Genomic DNA, 18,515 nt, shown 5'->3' with positions numbered 1-18,515 from the left:
GCATAGGGGCTGTACTTTCGCAACACCAAGGTGATCCTGATAAAATATATCCCTTCGCCTTCTATTCACGAAAGCTGTCAGCGGCCGAGTGGAACTATGACGTGGGCAACAGGGAACTACTAGCCATGAAGGCGGCACTTGAAAAATGGCGTCACTGACTGGAGAGCGCGAAACATCCATTCACCATTCTAACGGACCATAAAAACCTGGAATATCTGCGGTCAGCTAAACGTTTAAATCCTCGGCAGGCTAGGTGGGCTTTATTCTTCACGCGCTTTCAATTCACCGTGACTTACAGGCCAGGCTCAAAGAATATCAAAGCGGATGCTCTATCCCGACAGCACGAGGGGGTGGAACAGAAGGAGCATGCTGACTGCATAATTCCCGACTCGTTGCTCGCTCCTGTTCAATGGGATGTAATCACTGAAATTACTCATGCCAATGAACACAACGCACCTCCTCCAACATGTCCCCAGGATCGCATCTATGTTCCAGCACCATTCCGAGACAGGTTTCTGCATCAGGTTCACGACTTCCCCAGCTCTGGTCATCCAGGTGTCACAGCCACAATCCATCTGTTATAAAGTAGGTTCTGGTGGGACTCCATGCTTCCCGACACTGTTCAATTCATTAATAACTGTTCAAAACATCAGGCACCCGCAGGTCTGTTACAACCACTACCACAGCGCCCCTGGTCCCACATTGCGGTCGACTTTGTCACCGACCTTCCCGAGTCACAAGGACACACTACCATCCATACTGTGGTCGACCGCTTCTCCAAAGCATGCAGACTCATCCCTCTAACCAAACTCCCCACAGCATTCGAAAAAGCAGAACTCCTGTGTAACTGGGTATTTCGATTGTATGGCTTACCAGAAGATATCGTATCCGACAGGGGTCTCCAGTTCACGTCTCGGGTTTGGACAGCTTTCTTCAAAACCCTCAATGTAAACGTCAGCTTAACTTGAGGATATCATCCAGCGGCCAAACAGAACGTATGAACCAAGAGTTAATCAGGTTTCTCCGCACATACTGCCAACACAACCAAGCAGACTGCAGTCGGTTCTTGTTCTGGGCGGAATACGCACAAAATTCACTCCGCAAACCAGCAACAGGAATCACCCCGTTCCAGTGTATCATGGGTTTCCAACCTCCACTTTTTCCCTGGTCGGGTGAACCATCTGATCTGCCATCTGTTACGGAATGGTTGCAGAGAAGTGAAGAGTCCTGGAACCAAGCTCACCATCATATACAGCGAGCTGTACGAAGGCAGGAGACACAGGCCAACCGACACCGACGTCCCAATCCACAGTACACCGTGGGGCAGTGGGTCTGGCTGTCCACCAGAGACCTTCGACTCTGACTTCCATGCCGATCACTTCTGAGCGTTTTTCCCCGTTTACTGCCTATTGCTACCGACTGGACTGTTTATCTCTGTTGAACCTTGCCACCTGCCCTGAATACTGCCTGTTATCCGGACTCTGATTGTAAAGCTGCCTGTCTCGACCCTTGCCTGTTCTCCGACCCTGTTTGCTCGCTGCCTGTCTCGACCATTGCCTGTCCCTGTTAATGCTCTTGCCCAAAATCCCACCTGTTTGTATACATCTGTTTATAAAAGCTGCAAATGGATCCCCATTCTGTCGACCCATCATTACACTATGGCTATTCAAAACACTTTTCAAGACAATAAATACACGATTGAGACCATGTATGCATGTATTGATGGAATTTGCATCTGAATAGCGCTCCCTCCATGGACGTGGCCCCATTAGCGGATAATAAGCTGAATCATGGACTTCTGACATGGCTCTCTTTTTATACAGATTACATAAACACAGAATGTTTGTTTTCAATTTGACTTACACGATTTAAAACCTGACATTTTAACATTTTTTTTGACATAAGTCTAATTTTTTTGTGATTAGTATTCACTAAGTTACAGTTAATTTTCTGAGAACTATCAGATTGAAGTTCGTTCAGAGGGAGACGAGAGATCACGCATCATGTTAGTTTTCTTTATTTTACAAAAAGCACAACATTTTGTTGTTACTCTGAGTGTACACAAATAAAAGAAAATATTCCACAGATTAAAATGGTGTATAACTCTTAATTGTATGTGCAACATTGACACAGTATTTTGAGTCTCTTTCACACTGGTTAGAAAAAAAAAACGTGGTGATCACGACGGCGTGACCGCCGACCCGAGGGAGTTAAATTAGGTGTTATCGCTCTCACTCTCTCATACTGATCACTGGAATTTCAACATGGCACCTCATAGCAAAGAACTCGCTGAGGATCTGAAAAGAAAAAAAAAAAATTGTTGCTCTACATAAAGATGGCGTAGGCTATAAGAAGATTGCCAAGACCCTGAAACTGAGCTGCAGAACGGTGGCCAAGACCATACAGAGGTTTAGCAGGACAGGTTCCACTCAGAACAGGCCTCGCCATGGTCGACCAAATAAGCTGAGTGCACATGCTCAGAGTCATATCCGGACGTTGTGTTTGGGAAATAGATGTATGAGTGCTGCCAGCATTGCTGCAGAGGTTGGAGGGGTGGGGGGTTATCTGTCAGTGCTCAGACCATACGCCGCACACTGCATCAAATTGGTCTGCATGAAATGATGCACAAGAAAGCCTGCAAACAGTTTGTTGAAGACAAGCAGACTAAGGACATGGATTACTGGAACCATGTCCTGTGGTCTGATGAGACCAAGATAAACTTATTTGGTTCAGATGGTGTCAAGCGCGTGTGGCGGCAACCAGGTGAGGAGTACAAAGACAAGTATGTCTTGCCTACACTCAAGCCTGGTGGTGGAAGTGTCATGGTCTGGGGCTACATAAGTGCTGCCGGCACTGGGGAGCTACAGTTCATTGAGGGAACCATGAATGCCAACATGTACTGTGACATATTATATTTTTGACATTATGACATATTATATGTACCCGTCTTGTATGTACCCGTCAAGTGCATGAATGTATCCCGAGTGTTTGAACTTAGTTTAAATGACTGTAGTATAGTATAATTTAATAGAAATAATGTAGTATAGTTTAAATGACAATAGTATAGTATAATGGTACCTATTGGAGGAGCACAAGGTCTCTAACATCCACCAACTCTGTGATGTTGTCATGGAGGAGTGGAAGAAGACTCCAGTGGCAACCTGTGAAGTTCTGGTGAACTCCATGCACAAGAGGGTTAAGGCAGTGCTGGAAAATAATGGTGACCACTGTAACGCCTGTACAAGAATCAGTCTTAGCCAACCAATTTTGGAATTTTCAGAATGCTTTTAGCCTGCTGAACTGTGTTTGTAAATCTCACATTGGCTCCGGCCTGGCAGACACTAACAGATCACGGGATACGTTTTATAGCTATTTCGATAGATTCCTGAACATCTCCCTCGCGACTTCAAACAACCGCGGCCACCTCGGATCGAATTACTGCCCTACATGTGCCTACATACCAGACATTCCAGACAAACCCCAATACACACCACATACACACACACACACACACACACACACACACACACACACACACACACACACACACACACACACACACACACAAACACAAAACATGCTTAGAGATTGTATGTACAGTTATTCTCAAAATATGACTGTGCCAAAATGCACCCGTCGTGTATGTCAAGTGCATGTATGTATCCCGAGTGTTTGAACTTAGTTTAAATGACTGTAGTTGGCTTAATTTACATGTTAAACGATAGTATTAGAGTATAAAATGTATCTTTCTTAAATGCTTTTGGTCACCTGGTAAGTTTGGTTTCGTTGTAAAGCTCTCTTTATGCCTTATTCATCAATGTATGTCACATTACTGTAAAATGCATTGTTCTATTTTTAATGGTACTGTGAAGAAAGTACAATCCGATCCGATACCTCAAATTATGCAAATCGAGCCACAAGACAAGACAAAGAAAAGTTTTGCCCGCCAGGATTGCCCACACATCTATTGGCTGTTTCACCTAAGGAGGCGTGTTGACTTGCTTATCCATAAAAGACAAGCACAAACATTTTTGACTGTCTCTCTATTGTCCCTGAATTGTCCACCGCCATCTCGTGCATGTCTCTCTCGGATGTCTCATGCGACCGCGCTTCCATCACGCACTCATCTTCTTTTGGGACCACCATCTCCAGCGAAACAAACTTTCAAGTCCTCAGTTCAAATCTTCCCATGGAAACGGAAGAAGCCAACGAACTGCAGCAGCACTGAACCATCACCAGTATCTTTTGTAACTCAGCACAGACTAATTCAAGTACTGTTTCTCTATCTTAGATGCGATACACCCAATACGATTTAATGAAACTGATTTCTCTGCTGGCTCTCAAGGACTGTTAGTAAGTTTTGCTACTTGTATTCTCTCTTACCCTTTCTTTACTTTCGCTTCTGAATATATGTATATCCTCTATGTATATTTAGCCGTATAACCTTTGTATTATCGATTTCATATATTAAATACATTATATTCATGCTCGATTGTTCTGCTGCTCATTCAGAAAACCCAAGTCACTTCTTCGTTGTCGATCCGGCACCATTGCTTTATGCTTTGATGCTATAATAGGAGTTTATTCTCGTGGCCAGAGAGTAACATTTAATAATATAACCTTTTTATAATAGTCTGTGAGAAAACTAACAATTTGCTGGACAAACTTGGATAGTTTCTCTAAACAACTATTAAACTAGAACTGATCATATATGTAATTGATTTTAATTTGTTATAATTAATTCACAATATATGTGCATAATTCCCTCTTAGGTCGATATATGCATCATAATTAATCATAAGGCTTTATGATTTATTATATTCATACATTTCACACATAGATTGATTAAATACTTGTAATATCGCTAAAGATTCATTACACCACACAAAATATTGACACTTTGGGCCCAATTTGGACATATTTACTTAGGGGTGTACTCACATTTGTGGGCAGCGGTTTAGACATTAATGGCTGTGTGTTGAGTTATTTTGAGGGGGGCAGCAAATTTACACTGTTATACAAGCTCTACACTCACTACTGTAGCAAAGTGTCATTTCTTCAGTGTCGTCACATGAAGAGATATAATAAAATATTTACAAAAATGCGAGGGGTGTACTAACTTCTGTGAGACACTGTATATGGGTTTGTTATCAGATTTGTTGTCTAATCAGGTATTTTTACTATTGACTGCAAAGCAAGACTTGAGGTTCTTGCACCTGGCTTTAGGACTTACCTCATTTAGTTCATAGTTCCTCTGGGTTTCCAGCCCTGAGAAAAGCCCTCCAGTGTAATCCTTGCTTGGTGTCAAGGGCAAAGGAGATGAGGAGCCACTGTGAACAGGAGTTTCTGGATCAGTAGTAGAGAAACATATGCAATTTCAAGATTTAAAAAAAGATATGCATTGCAATAATTGGCACTGAAGACCTAACTCCATTCAGTTTATCTGGCATTCAGTCAGTGCTGCGAATCGGTACTGGCATGCTGTCTGAGAAGCATCTTTCTTTGTGCACATTTCAAAGAAAGTGTATGTGCAAAAAATCCGCTTCACAGAGGGCGCACCAGTAATTAATTAATCCTCTGGAGTTTGAGGCTGATTTAGGGCCTGGAGAAGTTTTGACATGCCCTGACATTTGTGCTTTTTTCAGTTGTTCATAAACATATAAATGACAAAAGTGGCATTACACTGTATTCAGCACAAACTAGGCTACCATAATATGTGAGGAGCATGTATGTTGTATTTTTTTAAGGAATAACGTTTATGCGTGGTTATTGAAAAAACAAAAAACTTAAGTCACTGAAATAAGGCCAAAAAAATAATATTAAATATGTGTTCAGAAGACTTCTGGGTATTGGAGGTTGTAGACTAGAGTTTTTGATTCAATAATTTGCTTCCTACTCCTTCATATAAAACAATAGAGAGATTTAAATTTTCTAAAACATCTTTGGTCAAGAAACACAGTATGCGTGGAGGCGTGAATCCTCATGAATAACGCGTCATTTACACCTGAGAAGACAAAAGAATCGCATAAAGAGCTCTAATGAGCTGCATAAATAATGAGCTCTTTCAGTCAGGTAGGCTGTGAAAAAAAACCCTGTGATCATGTCTCAAGCTCATCATATGGTGTATATCAAACATACAGAAAAACAGCAATACTGTGAAATATTATTACAATTTAAAATAATGGTATTCTATTATATTCTTTAAAATATAATGCATTTCTGTGATGCAAAGTGTCTGAACAATTATGTTACCTCTATGGCATTTCATATAGGCTTTTAGCTTAAAAGCATGCACAGTATGTAATATTTATTCAGGATTTTTTGTCATTACTATAAGCGCTGGATACTGTGTTTTCAATTCATACTTGCAGCCGGAGGGCGCTCTGTACACCTTTAGGTATCGCCGACGATACCTCAGACCACAGAGTGTTAAGTTCTCTTTGACTGTTATCACTATCACACTTGAACTGACTAAAACACATACAATTGTCAAAATGCCCATTTATGGTGAGTATCCTCATAAGCACAGTCTGATTGAAAGCCATGCCATTAAGGCTGATTATAGGATAGGCCTACATGCAGACCAGTGGCATCAATTCACTAAAAATCAAGGAGTGGCAAGTTCAAATGACATCAAATTCAATTAGGTGTAGAACGACAGAACAGAGAAAGACAAAACAGCAGTTAAATATTAACCAACAGCATCAGCCAGCATCAAGGAAACCTGGGCTGGCACAAGCTGTTTTAAGGGTCAGGAAGGAAACATGCTGACCTCACCACGGTCATTCCGTGTCAACTCAACCCTGGCTCAAATTTCTGATTTTGTTAATATTTTCTTTGTAGAAAGACAAACATAAATAGTGATGAAAGCCAAAATATTAAATGTTACACATGTATATTTACGGAGTAATCCACTATTTTGTAGAGGGGGTCAAAATGACAATTTTCACCCAAGAATTGGAGCCAAATTAGAGGGGTGTAAAAATGACCTTAGAAAGATGGCAGCCTCATTATTTTATTTTTACACAGAAATTGGTAGGTCTATTACTAAAATATGCTGACTAGCAATTGACTATTTAGCAATCTTTGTTTAATTACATGCCAACAGTGACAATTGAAATATGGCAAAAAGCACTTCTTGTGTATTTTGCCTCAAGTTTGCATGCCTGTAACTCAAGAAGTATTAAAGATTTCGTAATATACTTTCAGATTCTGTTTCTTAACAGACTTTCCTTTTTTATCTTCATTTTAAAGGCCCTCAATGTTTCAGTCCCAGAAATATGTACATGTTAATGTGGCCACAATGAGTAAACTGGTCAATTGTATACATTTTCAGTGGTGAAAAAACAAATGTGGGTAACTTTGCGGTCCGTGTACCTTCGTATAATATGTTTTTTCGTTTTTGTCTTCTAAACGGAAAAAGGAAGAAAGCATTCATTTATCACATATTCGACCCTCCTCACGAGCATAAATAAACAAATCTCGAGTCGTTTTTTCATATTTTTATTTTCGTTTTAATCACACTTTGTTCTAATCCACCAAAAGGAAAAACAATAAAACCAAAATGGATAAACGGCCTGAATATTCTATTTCTACATGGGCGGGAATAAAACGCCCCTTTCCGCTGATTGGTCAACCAAAGATAAAGCCGCGCCATCAGCTCTCAGCTCCAGAATCAGCTCCGCGCAACAGTAGACTATATATCCGATACATTTGTACGGAATATTACAGAGTTTATTGCAACTACATTTAATCTAGTTCTCATCAAACAGCCAGACTAATAAATAGCTCGACACAACCCGTGCCGGGGCAGAGCCTAGACAGAGCTTTCTTCGGTATTCATTCGCGTGCCGTGAAATACTAATTTATCGTAATAAATATTAATTTACGTGGCATCACAACTTTGGCACACTTATTAGCCTCAATCTGTGTGCCGGACTGTGTGCCGCACTGGACAGCGCTGAGACTGGTCAGTCTACTGAAGCGCAGAGCAGAATCGATTCAAGGGTCAAGTCATCTTCATTTATATAGCGCTTCTTACAATACAGATTGTTTCAAAGCAGCTTCACAGTGATAATAGGAAAATTAATAGACAGCGTTTGTTTTGGCTTTGCAGCAGCTATAAAGTCTATCGAGCTAAAGGTTTTGATTGAATCACTTTCGTTGTAAAAATCAATAATTATTAACTTAAATGACGCTTAAATGACACATTTTTTAACTGAAAACAGAATAGAAACAGAAACTTTCAATGCGTCTTGCCGCTCATTACGTGTTTAAGGGTGATTGCCATCTATTACCGTCAAAAAATTAATTAGTAAAATAAGCTATATTTAAAATAGCTATATCTCATTAAAGGCATGCCATTTTTAATTTAAAATCTTACATTTAGTCAATACAATTATATTTTTTACATTATTTTGTTTCAAAGGCATCTTGCACTGCAGAGGTGGCAATGCAGCATCTGAAGTTGCTTTTAGATGTATTTACACAATTAATGCTGCTTAGAGAGGTCTGTTAATACATTCACACAGCAGAGCAAATACATTTTATGTTTTAAACAAATTTTAATACAAATTTTATGTTTTAAACAAAATGATTTGAATACAGAAATATTAAATAAATTACAAGATGAAACGAATATAAAATATCGCCAGTAGGTGGCAGCAAGTCACTCTGTTAATGAACGAGTGATTTTATTCAATCGATTCGCTCGAAACGCTGATTCATTCAGTAATAAAAGGCTGTATGGCTGGTGAATCACTCAAAGACTCGGTTTCATTCACGAATTTACTACTATAGGCTACTCTGTGCGCCTTATGTCAGGAGTCGCACAATGATCTGTGACTGATTTAGAAATTTAGCTGGCAGAAAAAAAATAAAACATTGTTTTGAGGGACATACTCAGTGTTAATGAAATAAACGGTTCAAAACAATGTCAGGACTGCTGATCTGCACTTCACTACAATGTAACACTCTGCGCTGTTCGTCGTGCATTTTTGGTGCACAGATTTCAAGAGATGATCAGCTAAATAAAACAGGCGGTGTGCCAATTAGGGGTAGTTGTGACAGCAGATGCAATATAAATAAATTAATATTTAATATGATAAACTAATTCCACCACATGTAAATGTATGCGCAGGCAGAAGAAAGCTATGGTCTGCAGGGTTTGTGTCGAGCCATTCATTAATCTGGTTGTTTGATGAGATATAGACCCAGATGAAATGTCTGATACATTCTCTCCGCGCTGTCCAGCGCGTCGCGTTGCTCCAGCAGAGATTTTTAGAATTGGTCAGCTAAATAAAACAGCGGTGTGCCAAGCAAATACATAGGCTAGGAGTAGTTGTGAGAGCAGATGCCACATAAATTAATATTTAATACGATATAAATCCGCCAAATATTAATATTTAAACTTACGCGAATGAATAGCTTATAAGAAAGCTCTGTTTAGGCTCTACCCCGGCACGGGTTGTGTCGAGATAGGCCTATATATTAGTCTGGCTGTTTGATGAGAACTAGATTAAATGTAGTTGCAATAAACTCTGTAATAATCCGTACAAATGTAGTATATAGTCTACTGTTGCGCGGAGCTGATTCTTGAGCTGAGAACTGATGGCGCGGCTTTGGTTGACCAATCAGCGGAAAGGGGCGTTTTATTCCCGCCCATGTAGAAATCGAATATTCAAGCCGTTTATCCATTTTGGTTTGATTGTTTTTCCTTTTGGTGGATTAGAACAAAGTGTGATTAAAACGAAAATAAAAATATGAAAAAACAACTCGAGATTTGTTTATTTATGCTCATGAGGAGGGTCGAATATGTGATAAATGAATGTTTTCTTCCTTTTTCCGTTTAGAAGAAGAAAATGAAAAAACTAATTATACGAAGGTACACGGACCCTTTGCATACAGCTGATACTTTTTTCTTTTAAAGAAGAATATCTAAAAAACAAATGTTAAAACTAAAAATGTATCTCATTTTTTTCCTATTACATCGGACATATCTGTCTGATTGCCATAAATATTCTTTTTCTAAAGTTGTTATGCCTGTAACTCAATAAGTATTCAAGATATCTTTATATACTTCTCAATGATTCTCATTGTTAAAAAACTTTTCTTTTGCAATCTTCTTTTTTAAGGCCCTATATAGTTCCTATATGTACTGAGACACCAATGTGACTCCATATCACATTGTTGAATTGTTGAATTCTGTTGAATTCTTCCCATTTTCAATGGTAAAGAACCAAATGTAGGCAACTTTTTAAACAGCTGATAGTTATTGTGTTTAAATAAGAATGTCTGAAGAACAAATAACACTGAAGCTATAAATTTATCTTGTTTCCCTCTATCAAAACAACTGAATACAACACACCTCTCTGAGGGCCAAAAATCAAACATTTCCCCAAATTTCATATTCTTTAATTCTAGAATTCTAGGTGGAACTTCTAGAGTTTGTGCTCCAGCATGACGGCAATAACAAAATGAAACCTATCAAAATGATACTCTCACGCTATGAAAATGTCGGAAACTGCAAGTAGTGGTGTTCAGCTGTATATGTATGAACCGGAATCAGACAGTGAAAGAGACTGTAGAACAGGGGTGTCCAACCCTGCTCCTGGTGAGCTACCATCTTGCAAACTTCAGTTCCAACCTTGCTCCAACACACCAGTCTGTAACTATCAAGCAACCCTGAACACCTTGGCCGTTTCTCAATATGCGTTCTTGTCTGTACTGGTGTTCTTGTGGACTTGTGAAACGTCATCAGTCGCTGCCCAAGCACTGTTCCAACTTAAAAGTTCACATCTAGCCAAGTACAGTTCAAATCCCCGGATATGTTCTTGATCCGCCTCTTTTACTGAGGATGCATCGAGAGGTGACTTGTGCGGACATGAGACAGCCAGGTATCCCAGAATGCATCTCGCACTAACCAGCAAGCGTCAATAGTAAAGGAGAAAACCTGCATAATTTAATCATATTACTGTTATTATGTCATGATTGTTAAGTTAACAGGAAGCACAAGACGGGACAGAGTAACATATTGTAACAAACTTTACTTCCTGTCTGTTAACTCTACATATGTCCAGGTAACACCAGACCTTAACCCTTTAGAACCTAAAGCTAAAATAGCCCGTTTTCACATATTATGTGTTTTTTTATTATAAAATTCTCAAACAATGTGCTATCCTCAAGTGCAAGGTGTCATTTTTTTCAGAAAATAACTGGCTTTCAATAAATTACAGTTATTGTCCATTAATGTATATGGTGAGTTTGTAAATAGAATTGAAATAGAAGAAAAAAAAAAAGAAAACAAAAAAAAAAAAGAGAAAAATGATTATCGAAAGAATTTAACACCAACTATATTACATATATACACAAGTCTTTTTGTCACATTTGGTTGCACAGTTTTCATTCAGGAGAAAAAAGTTTTCATACACGCATACATATACTACATATGCAACATATATGCATGCATACATTTACTGCACGGACATATTATACAGATGCACTCACCAAATGCGAAATGCAGGTCTCACTTAGCCTCCTCCCAAGTCTTATCAAAAGTCATCCCAATCGACGGTGTAATGTTTTTGTTTGTTTCTTCTATTATTTATGCGATCCAAATCTCCCTAAACTGCCGCGCTCCATATCTCTCAGTTTAAATCCTCCTTCCTCCCGTCTCCCTGAAAGCAGCTGCCATATGCTGACGGAAGGCATGGAATTACCGTAATAACCCATATATTGCCGAAAAGCCCATGTTGTCTACTGTCTGCAGCAATTATTACGATAGCGCAAACGGTTCAAGAGTTACAATAACATGAATACAGCTTGGTTGGATGTGTTTTCAACGACATATCCGGTTTTAAAAGGGTTAAACAGTTATTCCCTTTATAGAACACCTCCCCTGTTAAATAAAGAATCCCCCCTTTTCAACTCTATACAAAAACAATATACTCCATTAATGCAACACCTTATCGTTCCCCTTATTTCAGAACTTTTCCTTTAACTTTTTTTTTTCTCTCTCTTTTCATTTTTCTCTTTTCTACAAGTCCATCCTCTTAGGTGGGTGTGATGCTCTTCCTGAGCGGGTCACATACGAATGTCCTTCAGTTTGTTCTGCTACAGGCATAGGCTGCCTGTTACTCTCAGACTCATTATCCAATGACAGCATTTGTTCCAACTGATCGATTGGGCGGAGATGAGCCCAGTTTCTCCGAATCACTCCATCTTCTGTACCAATCAGATAAGATCTTGGGGCTGACGACTGAGACACCACAGATCCCTGCATTTTCTCCAACGGCGATCACACATTTTGCCCTGGCTAGAAAACTGGGAGGGGCTGGGCCCTGTGACGTCTATTGTAATACTGCTGCTGTTTTCTCTTTCCTTTTGTTTCATTGCACCGGAACTCTCGCATTCCAGGCCAGCATGGAGACAACTTTTTCAGCAGCTGAGGTAAGGTAGTGCGAAGTTGCCTTCCCATAAGCAGCTGTGCTGGTGAATATCCATTCCCTAGTAGCGTGGAGCAATATGTGAGGAGCGTTCTTTTCTTATCTCCTCCTCCTTTCCACAGTTCTTTAACCGTACCCACTGCACGCTCTGCTTCACTATTTGCTTGTGGAAACAATGGGCTACTTTTCACATGATCAAATCCATAGTCAGCTGCAAAGTCCTTAAAGAGAATTGAACTGTACTGGGGCCCATTGTCCGACACCACTGTTTCTGGGATGCCATGTCGACAGAACACCTCTTTCAGAGCAGATATAACTGTGCTCGAGGTAGATACTTTAAGTCTTGCTACCTTGGTGTACAGAGAAAAATAGTCAGCGACAAGCAGATACTGATCTGTTCTTCTGAGAGAAAGAGAACTACCAATACGTTGCCATGGTCTTTCTGGAATGGGCGTTGGCAACAATGGCTCACTCCACGCATTCCTGTGTTGAGCACAGACACAACATCGTTCCACCAGTTGGCTAATGTGTACTGACATACCTGGCCACCACACTGACTGACGTGCTCTGGCCCTACATTTTACAATCCCTTGGTGGCCTTCGTGAAGAATTTTCAGTATAACTTGCCACATGGATCTAGGTATGACAATCCTTTGTCTTCTCAAAAGGAGGTCTCCAGCTATGGAAAAATGCCCTCGTTCTTGCCAATATGGCCACAGCTCTTTCTGCAGGTGACTTTTCTCTGGCCACCCAGACTGGCAGTACTGGCAGATTTTTTCACAGATGGAGTCAGCTTTTTGTTCATCAACTATTTGTTTCAGCCTTGTTTCTGTGGCTGGCAAGCCTTGCACAATTGAATCAACAAACACCTTCTGATCTGCCTCCTTCTCCATCTCCTCTTCTGAGAGCATGTGCTTAACAGGCGCTCTTGACAGCACATCTGCTGTGATCAGCTGCTTTCCAGGCACATGAATTATGTCATAATGGAAGCGCATCAACCTAAGACGAAATCTTAGGACACGAGGAGGGAGTTGGTCCAATGCTCTGGTACTCAGCAAAGAGACTAGAGGCTTGTGATCAGTTTCAAGGGTGAACTTTAACCCCAGCAGATAGGTGGAAAGCGGTTTGCAAGCCCACGTCGCTGCTAAAGCTGCCTTCTCTATCTGCACGTATTGTTTTTCTGCTTCTGACAACCCTCGGGAAATGTAGACCACCAGCTTCCATAGTCCATTTTCAGGTTGTTTTTGGGTAAGCACTCCTCCTAACCCAAACGATGAAGCATCCGCTGACAGTCTAGTGTCATGCGGTGCTAGAAGTGTTCCGGGGCCTTGGATATCACTCCTATGGCTTCCATGCGTTGCAGTTCAACTTTCACTTTGTCTCTCAGAGGGAGTGGAACTCTACGTGGGGATGACAGTGCATAAGCTCTAGTTCAATCTTGTACGGCTCTTTCAACTTTCCCAGCCCTTTTAAGACAGCTGGATAGTTAGCGACAAAGTCTTCTGTTTTATGCTGTGTTCACACCAAACGCGAATAGAGCGTCTGGCGCGAATGATTTCAATGTTAAGTCAATGTACAGACGCGTTTACGCGTCTAGTTCGCGCGAATGATGCGAATTGAGCGTTTCGCGTGATACGCATGTTACGCGTGAATGGTGCTTTTTGTGCATTTACGCGTTTGACGCGAATTCGCTTCTGACGCCCGAATTGAAAAATTTGAACTTTGGCGTAAATTCGCGCCGCGTTAACCAATCAGGAGCCTGCTTGCTGCTGTGGCGGCAGGCCCGCCCGGAGTCACTCAAAGTGGAGGAACGACTGATATTATCAGTGAGCAGTCACCCAGTGATTTATGACACAAGTTCATACTTCAGACAGGAATAAAAAGGAGCTCGCTTGGAAGACTGTCGTGAGGAGATTGGGCTACCTGGTAAGTTGTAAATACACATTTCACTTTTGAGTCACGTACACGTTTATCGACCCGCGGCCTTCCCGCAGCGCTGACCCCTACGCCGCTGTTCTGCTCTCCAGAGTAAATACAAAGCAGTGGCTCTCTCGATGAACGCACGATCAACATCAGCCATCTTGCAAACAGACAACCGCCTACCACTTGCCCCTCCCACAAGAAGCGGATTTCGCCTCTTTTCGCCTTTTTGTTTTTACGCGCGTCTAGAACGAAATAGACGCGCGAATGCATTCAAAATGTTCAAGCGGCAAACTAGACGCGGTAGATTTTTTTTTTGACGCTCTATTCGTGTTTGGTGTGAACACAGCATTAGTCTGCAGTGTGTAGGCGTTTAATCAAATGTAAAGCCTCTATTGCTGGGAGTCCGAACAATGCTTTGGACAGTCCTTTCACTACGTAAATGTCCTGTTTAGTTTGTTTATTTTTGATGTTCAACAACTCCTGAAAAAGTCCCTGAACATTGAGGGCCTTATTCCCGGGCCCATACAGGACTTTGCAGGGTGGCTGGAGTTTGCCGTGAATGTCTGTCGAAAAACTGCTTTCTGGGATTGAATCACATCCAGTTGATTTACTATCATTTTCCACTTTACTGGGTCCCCTTTGTTTTGGCCATTTCACTTTCTTTTGTGACTGTTTAGGTCTTGAACTTAAAGCATGAACGTCCCCTGCTATCTGCACCTCACGTGAACTTCCACGCAGGATGGGTTGCTGTCTCTTCACAGCCTCACTTTGCCTCACTCTAATCTTGGCTTTTTCCAATGTGAGTTCAGGATCAAGTTGCAAACTTTCAGACAGTCTTGCATCCTGTATGCCAACGACAATTCTGTCTCTTATCAGTTCATCTCTTATCAGTTCACGCTCCAAACTCACAATGTTCTGCCAGTGCATGTACAGCAGTGATGAAAGATTCTACACTCTCTCCAGCCTCTTGATTACGTCTGTTAAAACGTGCACATCCAAAAAAAAAAATCACATTACGTTTGCTTACACAATTTTCAGTCTGATATGACTTTTTCATCTCCTCAGACAGGGGAGGAACATTAAGGATATCTTCAGCTTCGTCACCGATGGTATACATGAATGTATTATTCTTGTGACTGCTTGTCTAGGCCTGACGCAATTCTATAACGCTCAAAGCATCGCATCCAATTTGGGCCATTCACTCATATCGCTGAAATCAAACTTGCCTGGAGGCATTAGCGACGGCATCAAATGTGGCACACTTGCTGCTTCCTCATCCATTGTCACCTCTTTTTACTTACTTATTTTTTTCCTTCTGTTTCTCACCAGCTCATCTATCCTCGTCTTTTCTTCGTCTCGCTCATCCGCGGCTTCTCTGATCTCCGCTTTTTTCTTGCGGCTTCACCGATCGCTTTAATATTCGTATCTGTCTGCTTAACAGAGACGTGATCACACTCTCCTGAGTATTTATAGTGACATCGTAACTAACTGGTTTTCTTAAACTTCTGACACCATGTTAAGTTAACGGGAACATATCATAACAAACTTTACTTCCTGTCTGTTAACTCTACATATGTCTGGGTAACACCAGACCTTAAACCAGTGGTCTCAAACTGCCGGCCCGCGGGCCATTTACGGCCCGCCCTCCGCCCTCCCCCTCCAACCGCGTCGCTTTTATTATGAGCGCGCTTGCCTAAATTACAGTAAAAGCATTCGACTTTAAGTCACGAGCGTCGATTTAAACCACCGAAACGCATCCGATGCAACCATTAAACGTTGCCGATGCTCAAACGGCATCTTGGACAAATGCGCTGCCAGGTGTCTGTCAAGAAACAGAAGAATGTACAGATGTATTCAGGGATTGTATTTGTTCAGTACAGTGTTGTTCAGTGCAAGATTTTAATGTTATTTAAGCTAACAAAGTAAGGGAAAATGCTTGCACTAAATGTTAAAAACTAATTATGTATGTAACAATGAGAGATTTTTATTTTTTTGGCACAATAAAGTTGATTATATATATATATATATATATATATATATATATATATATATATATATATATATATATATATATATATATACAGTTTTTTGTTTATTTCTGACCCCTCCACGCCACAAGTGTTGCTGGTTGTGTTCCTAAATTACAATTATTTTTTTATTCCATGCACCTTGTTGGATGTAAGAAGTTGCACCAGACTATTGCACTTAATAGTATTATATTAGTAGTATTATATTAGTATATTAGTAGTATTATATTAGTATTATATAATTATATTACACTCTGTAACAATGCTCTCATTGTTACAGAGTGTAATATAATTATATAATACTAATATAATACTACTAATATACTAATATAATACTACTCTGTAATATAATAGACTCTGCTGTTTACATTTAGTATGGTAAAGAAAAGATTCCTAGTATAGGTATAAAAATATTTTAGTAGGCCTAATGAAATTTGAAGTACATGACAAATAATGCAAAGGAAAGTAAATTCTGAAATGTTGCACTTTCTTGCGCTTGAATGTTAATATGGCCCTCCTATGAGGTGTCACTCACAGAAACGGCCCCCCGCCAATTTGAGTTTGAGACCCCTGCCTTAAACAATTATTCCCTTTACAGAACAATGATATGTGGTTTTAAGTGTTTTTCAGGCAAAAATGTACTGATTTAAAGCTCTAAGTGTTTTTCAGGCAAAAATGTACCGGTTTAAAGCTTAAATTTGTGTTTTATTGATAAAGATAGCGCCTTTCTGAAAAGTTGATCTGACGTTGTCGGAGTTATGAGATCCAGGCGATCACTGGGTGCTCAGCGCTGATGTACCCTGTCAAGAACAGCCTTACCTTGGCTAGTCCTTCTGACGTTTGCCGCTGGCTCTGATGTCTCTGTAGTGGTTAAACATGACATAATTCATCTTTTTTATATCTAACGGGCGATCTTTGGTCTCATGAATCTATAATTTGTTCCGTGGCAAATCGTTTTGGCTGAGGACAAAGTGACATTTCATAACTTTATATATTTAGGCTATTTAACTTCACCGTTTTAGCCTACTAAAGTGCTAATTTTGTACGCTTGACTGAATTGTTTGCTTTATTTCTTATTGTATATTCTTATACCTTTTATAATGGCTATTACTGATCATTAAAACTGACATTTAAAAGTGCCCTAGAACTTTTTTTTCTAAGGTGTCCCCTGAATGTGTCTGAAGTTTCAGCTCAAAATACCCTATAGATTTTTTTTTATTCATTTTTTTAACTGCCTATTTTGGGGCATAATTATAAATGAGCCGATTCAGGATGTGTGGCCCTTTAATTCTCGTGCTCCACGGCCCAAGAGCTCGCGCTTGCCTTAACATAAAAAAAAAAAAGTTCAAACAGCTAATATAACCCTCAAAATGGATCTTTACAAAGTGTTCGTCATGTAGCATGTAAGTACAGTGTTTATTTTGATGTTTACATTGATTCTGAATGAGTTTGAGGCTATGCTCCGTGGCTAACGGCTAATGCTACACTGTTGGAGAGATTTATAAAAAATGAAGCTGTGTTTATGAATTATACAGACTGCAAGTGTTTAAAAATGAAAATAGCGACGGCTCTTGTCTCTGTGAATACAGTAAGAAAAGATGTTAACTTTAACCACATTTAACAGTACATTAACAACATGCTAACAAAACATTTAGAAAGACAATTTACAAATATCACTAAAAATATCATGTTATCATGAATCATGTCAGTTATTATTGCTCAATCTGCCATTTTTTGTTATTGTCCTTGCTTGCTTACCTAGTCTGTTGATTCAGATGTGCAGATCCAGATGTCCTGCCATTGTCTAATCCCTTTCATAATGTTGGGAACATAGGCTGGCATATGCAAATATTGGGGTCCTACATATTAAAGATCCCGACAGTTACGTAACAGTCGGTGTTATGTTGAGATTCGCCTGTTCGTCGGAGGTCTTTTAAACAAATGAGATTTATATAAGGAGGAGGAAACAATGGAGTTTGAGACTCACTGTATGTATTTTACATGTACTGAACTCTTGTTATTTAACTATGCTGAGTTAAATTCAATTTTTGAATCTAGGGCACTTTTAACAAAAAGAGACAGGGTTGTGTTTTATGTTATATTTCATTGTATTATAGTGAAG

At 40.0% G+C, this 18,515-nt stretch overlaps 1 protein-coding gene across 7 annotated transcripts in view; it reads right to left on the bottom strand.

The window, feature by feature from the left end:
* Positions 1-18,515, bottom strand: part of LOC137032195 (MSL complex subunit 3-like) — a 435,464-nt gene that overhangs the window by 281,491 nt on the left and 135,458 nt on the right. For all 7 annotated transcript variants that reach the window (XR_010896663.1, XM_067403838.1, XM_067403837.1 and 4 more), the window contains one exon: positions 5,234-5,346. Coding sequence is in view for 6 of the 7 variants with exons in the window: in XM_067403838.1 (XP_067259939.1) it covers positions 5,234-5,346 (113 nt within the window). In the remaining variant the exon portion in view is untranslated. The remainder of the gene's footprint in view (positions 1-5,233; positions 5,347-18,515) is intronic.

This window comes from Chanodichthys erythropterus, chromosome 12 (assembly GCF_024489055.1).
Source record: "Chanodichthys erythropterus isolate Z2021 chromosome 12, ASM2448905v1, whole genome shotgun sequence".
Lineage (NCBI taxonomy): Eukaryota > Metazoa > Chordata > Actinopteri > Cypriniformes > Xenocyprididae > Chanodichthys > Chanodichthys erythropterus.
Note: the sequence above shows the minus strand (reverse complement) of the source record. Positions and strands in the feature narration are given on the sequence as shown.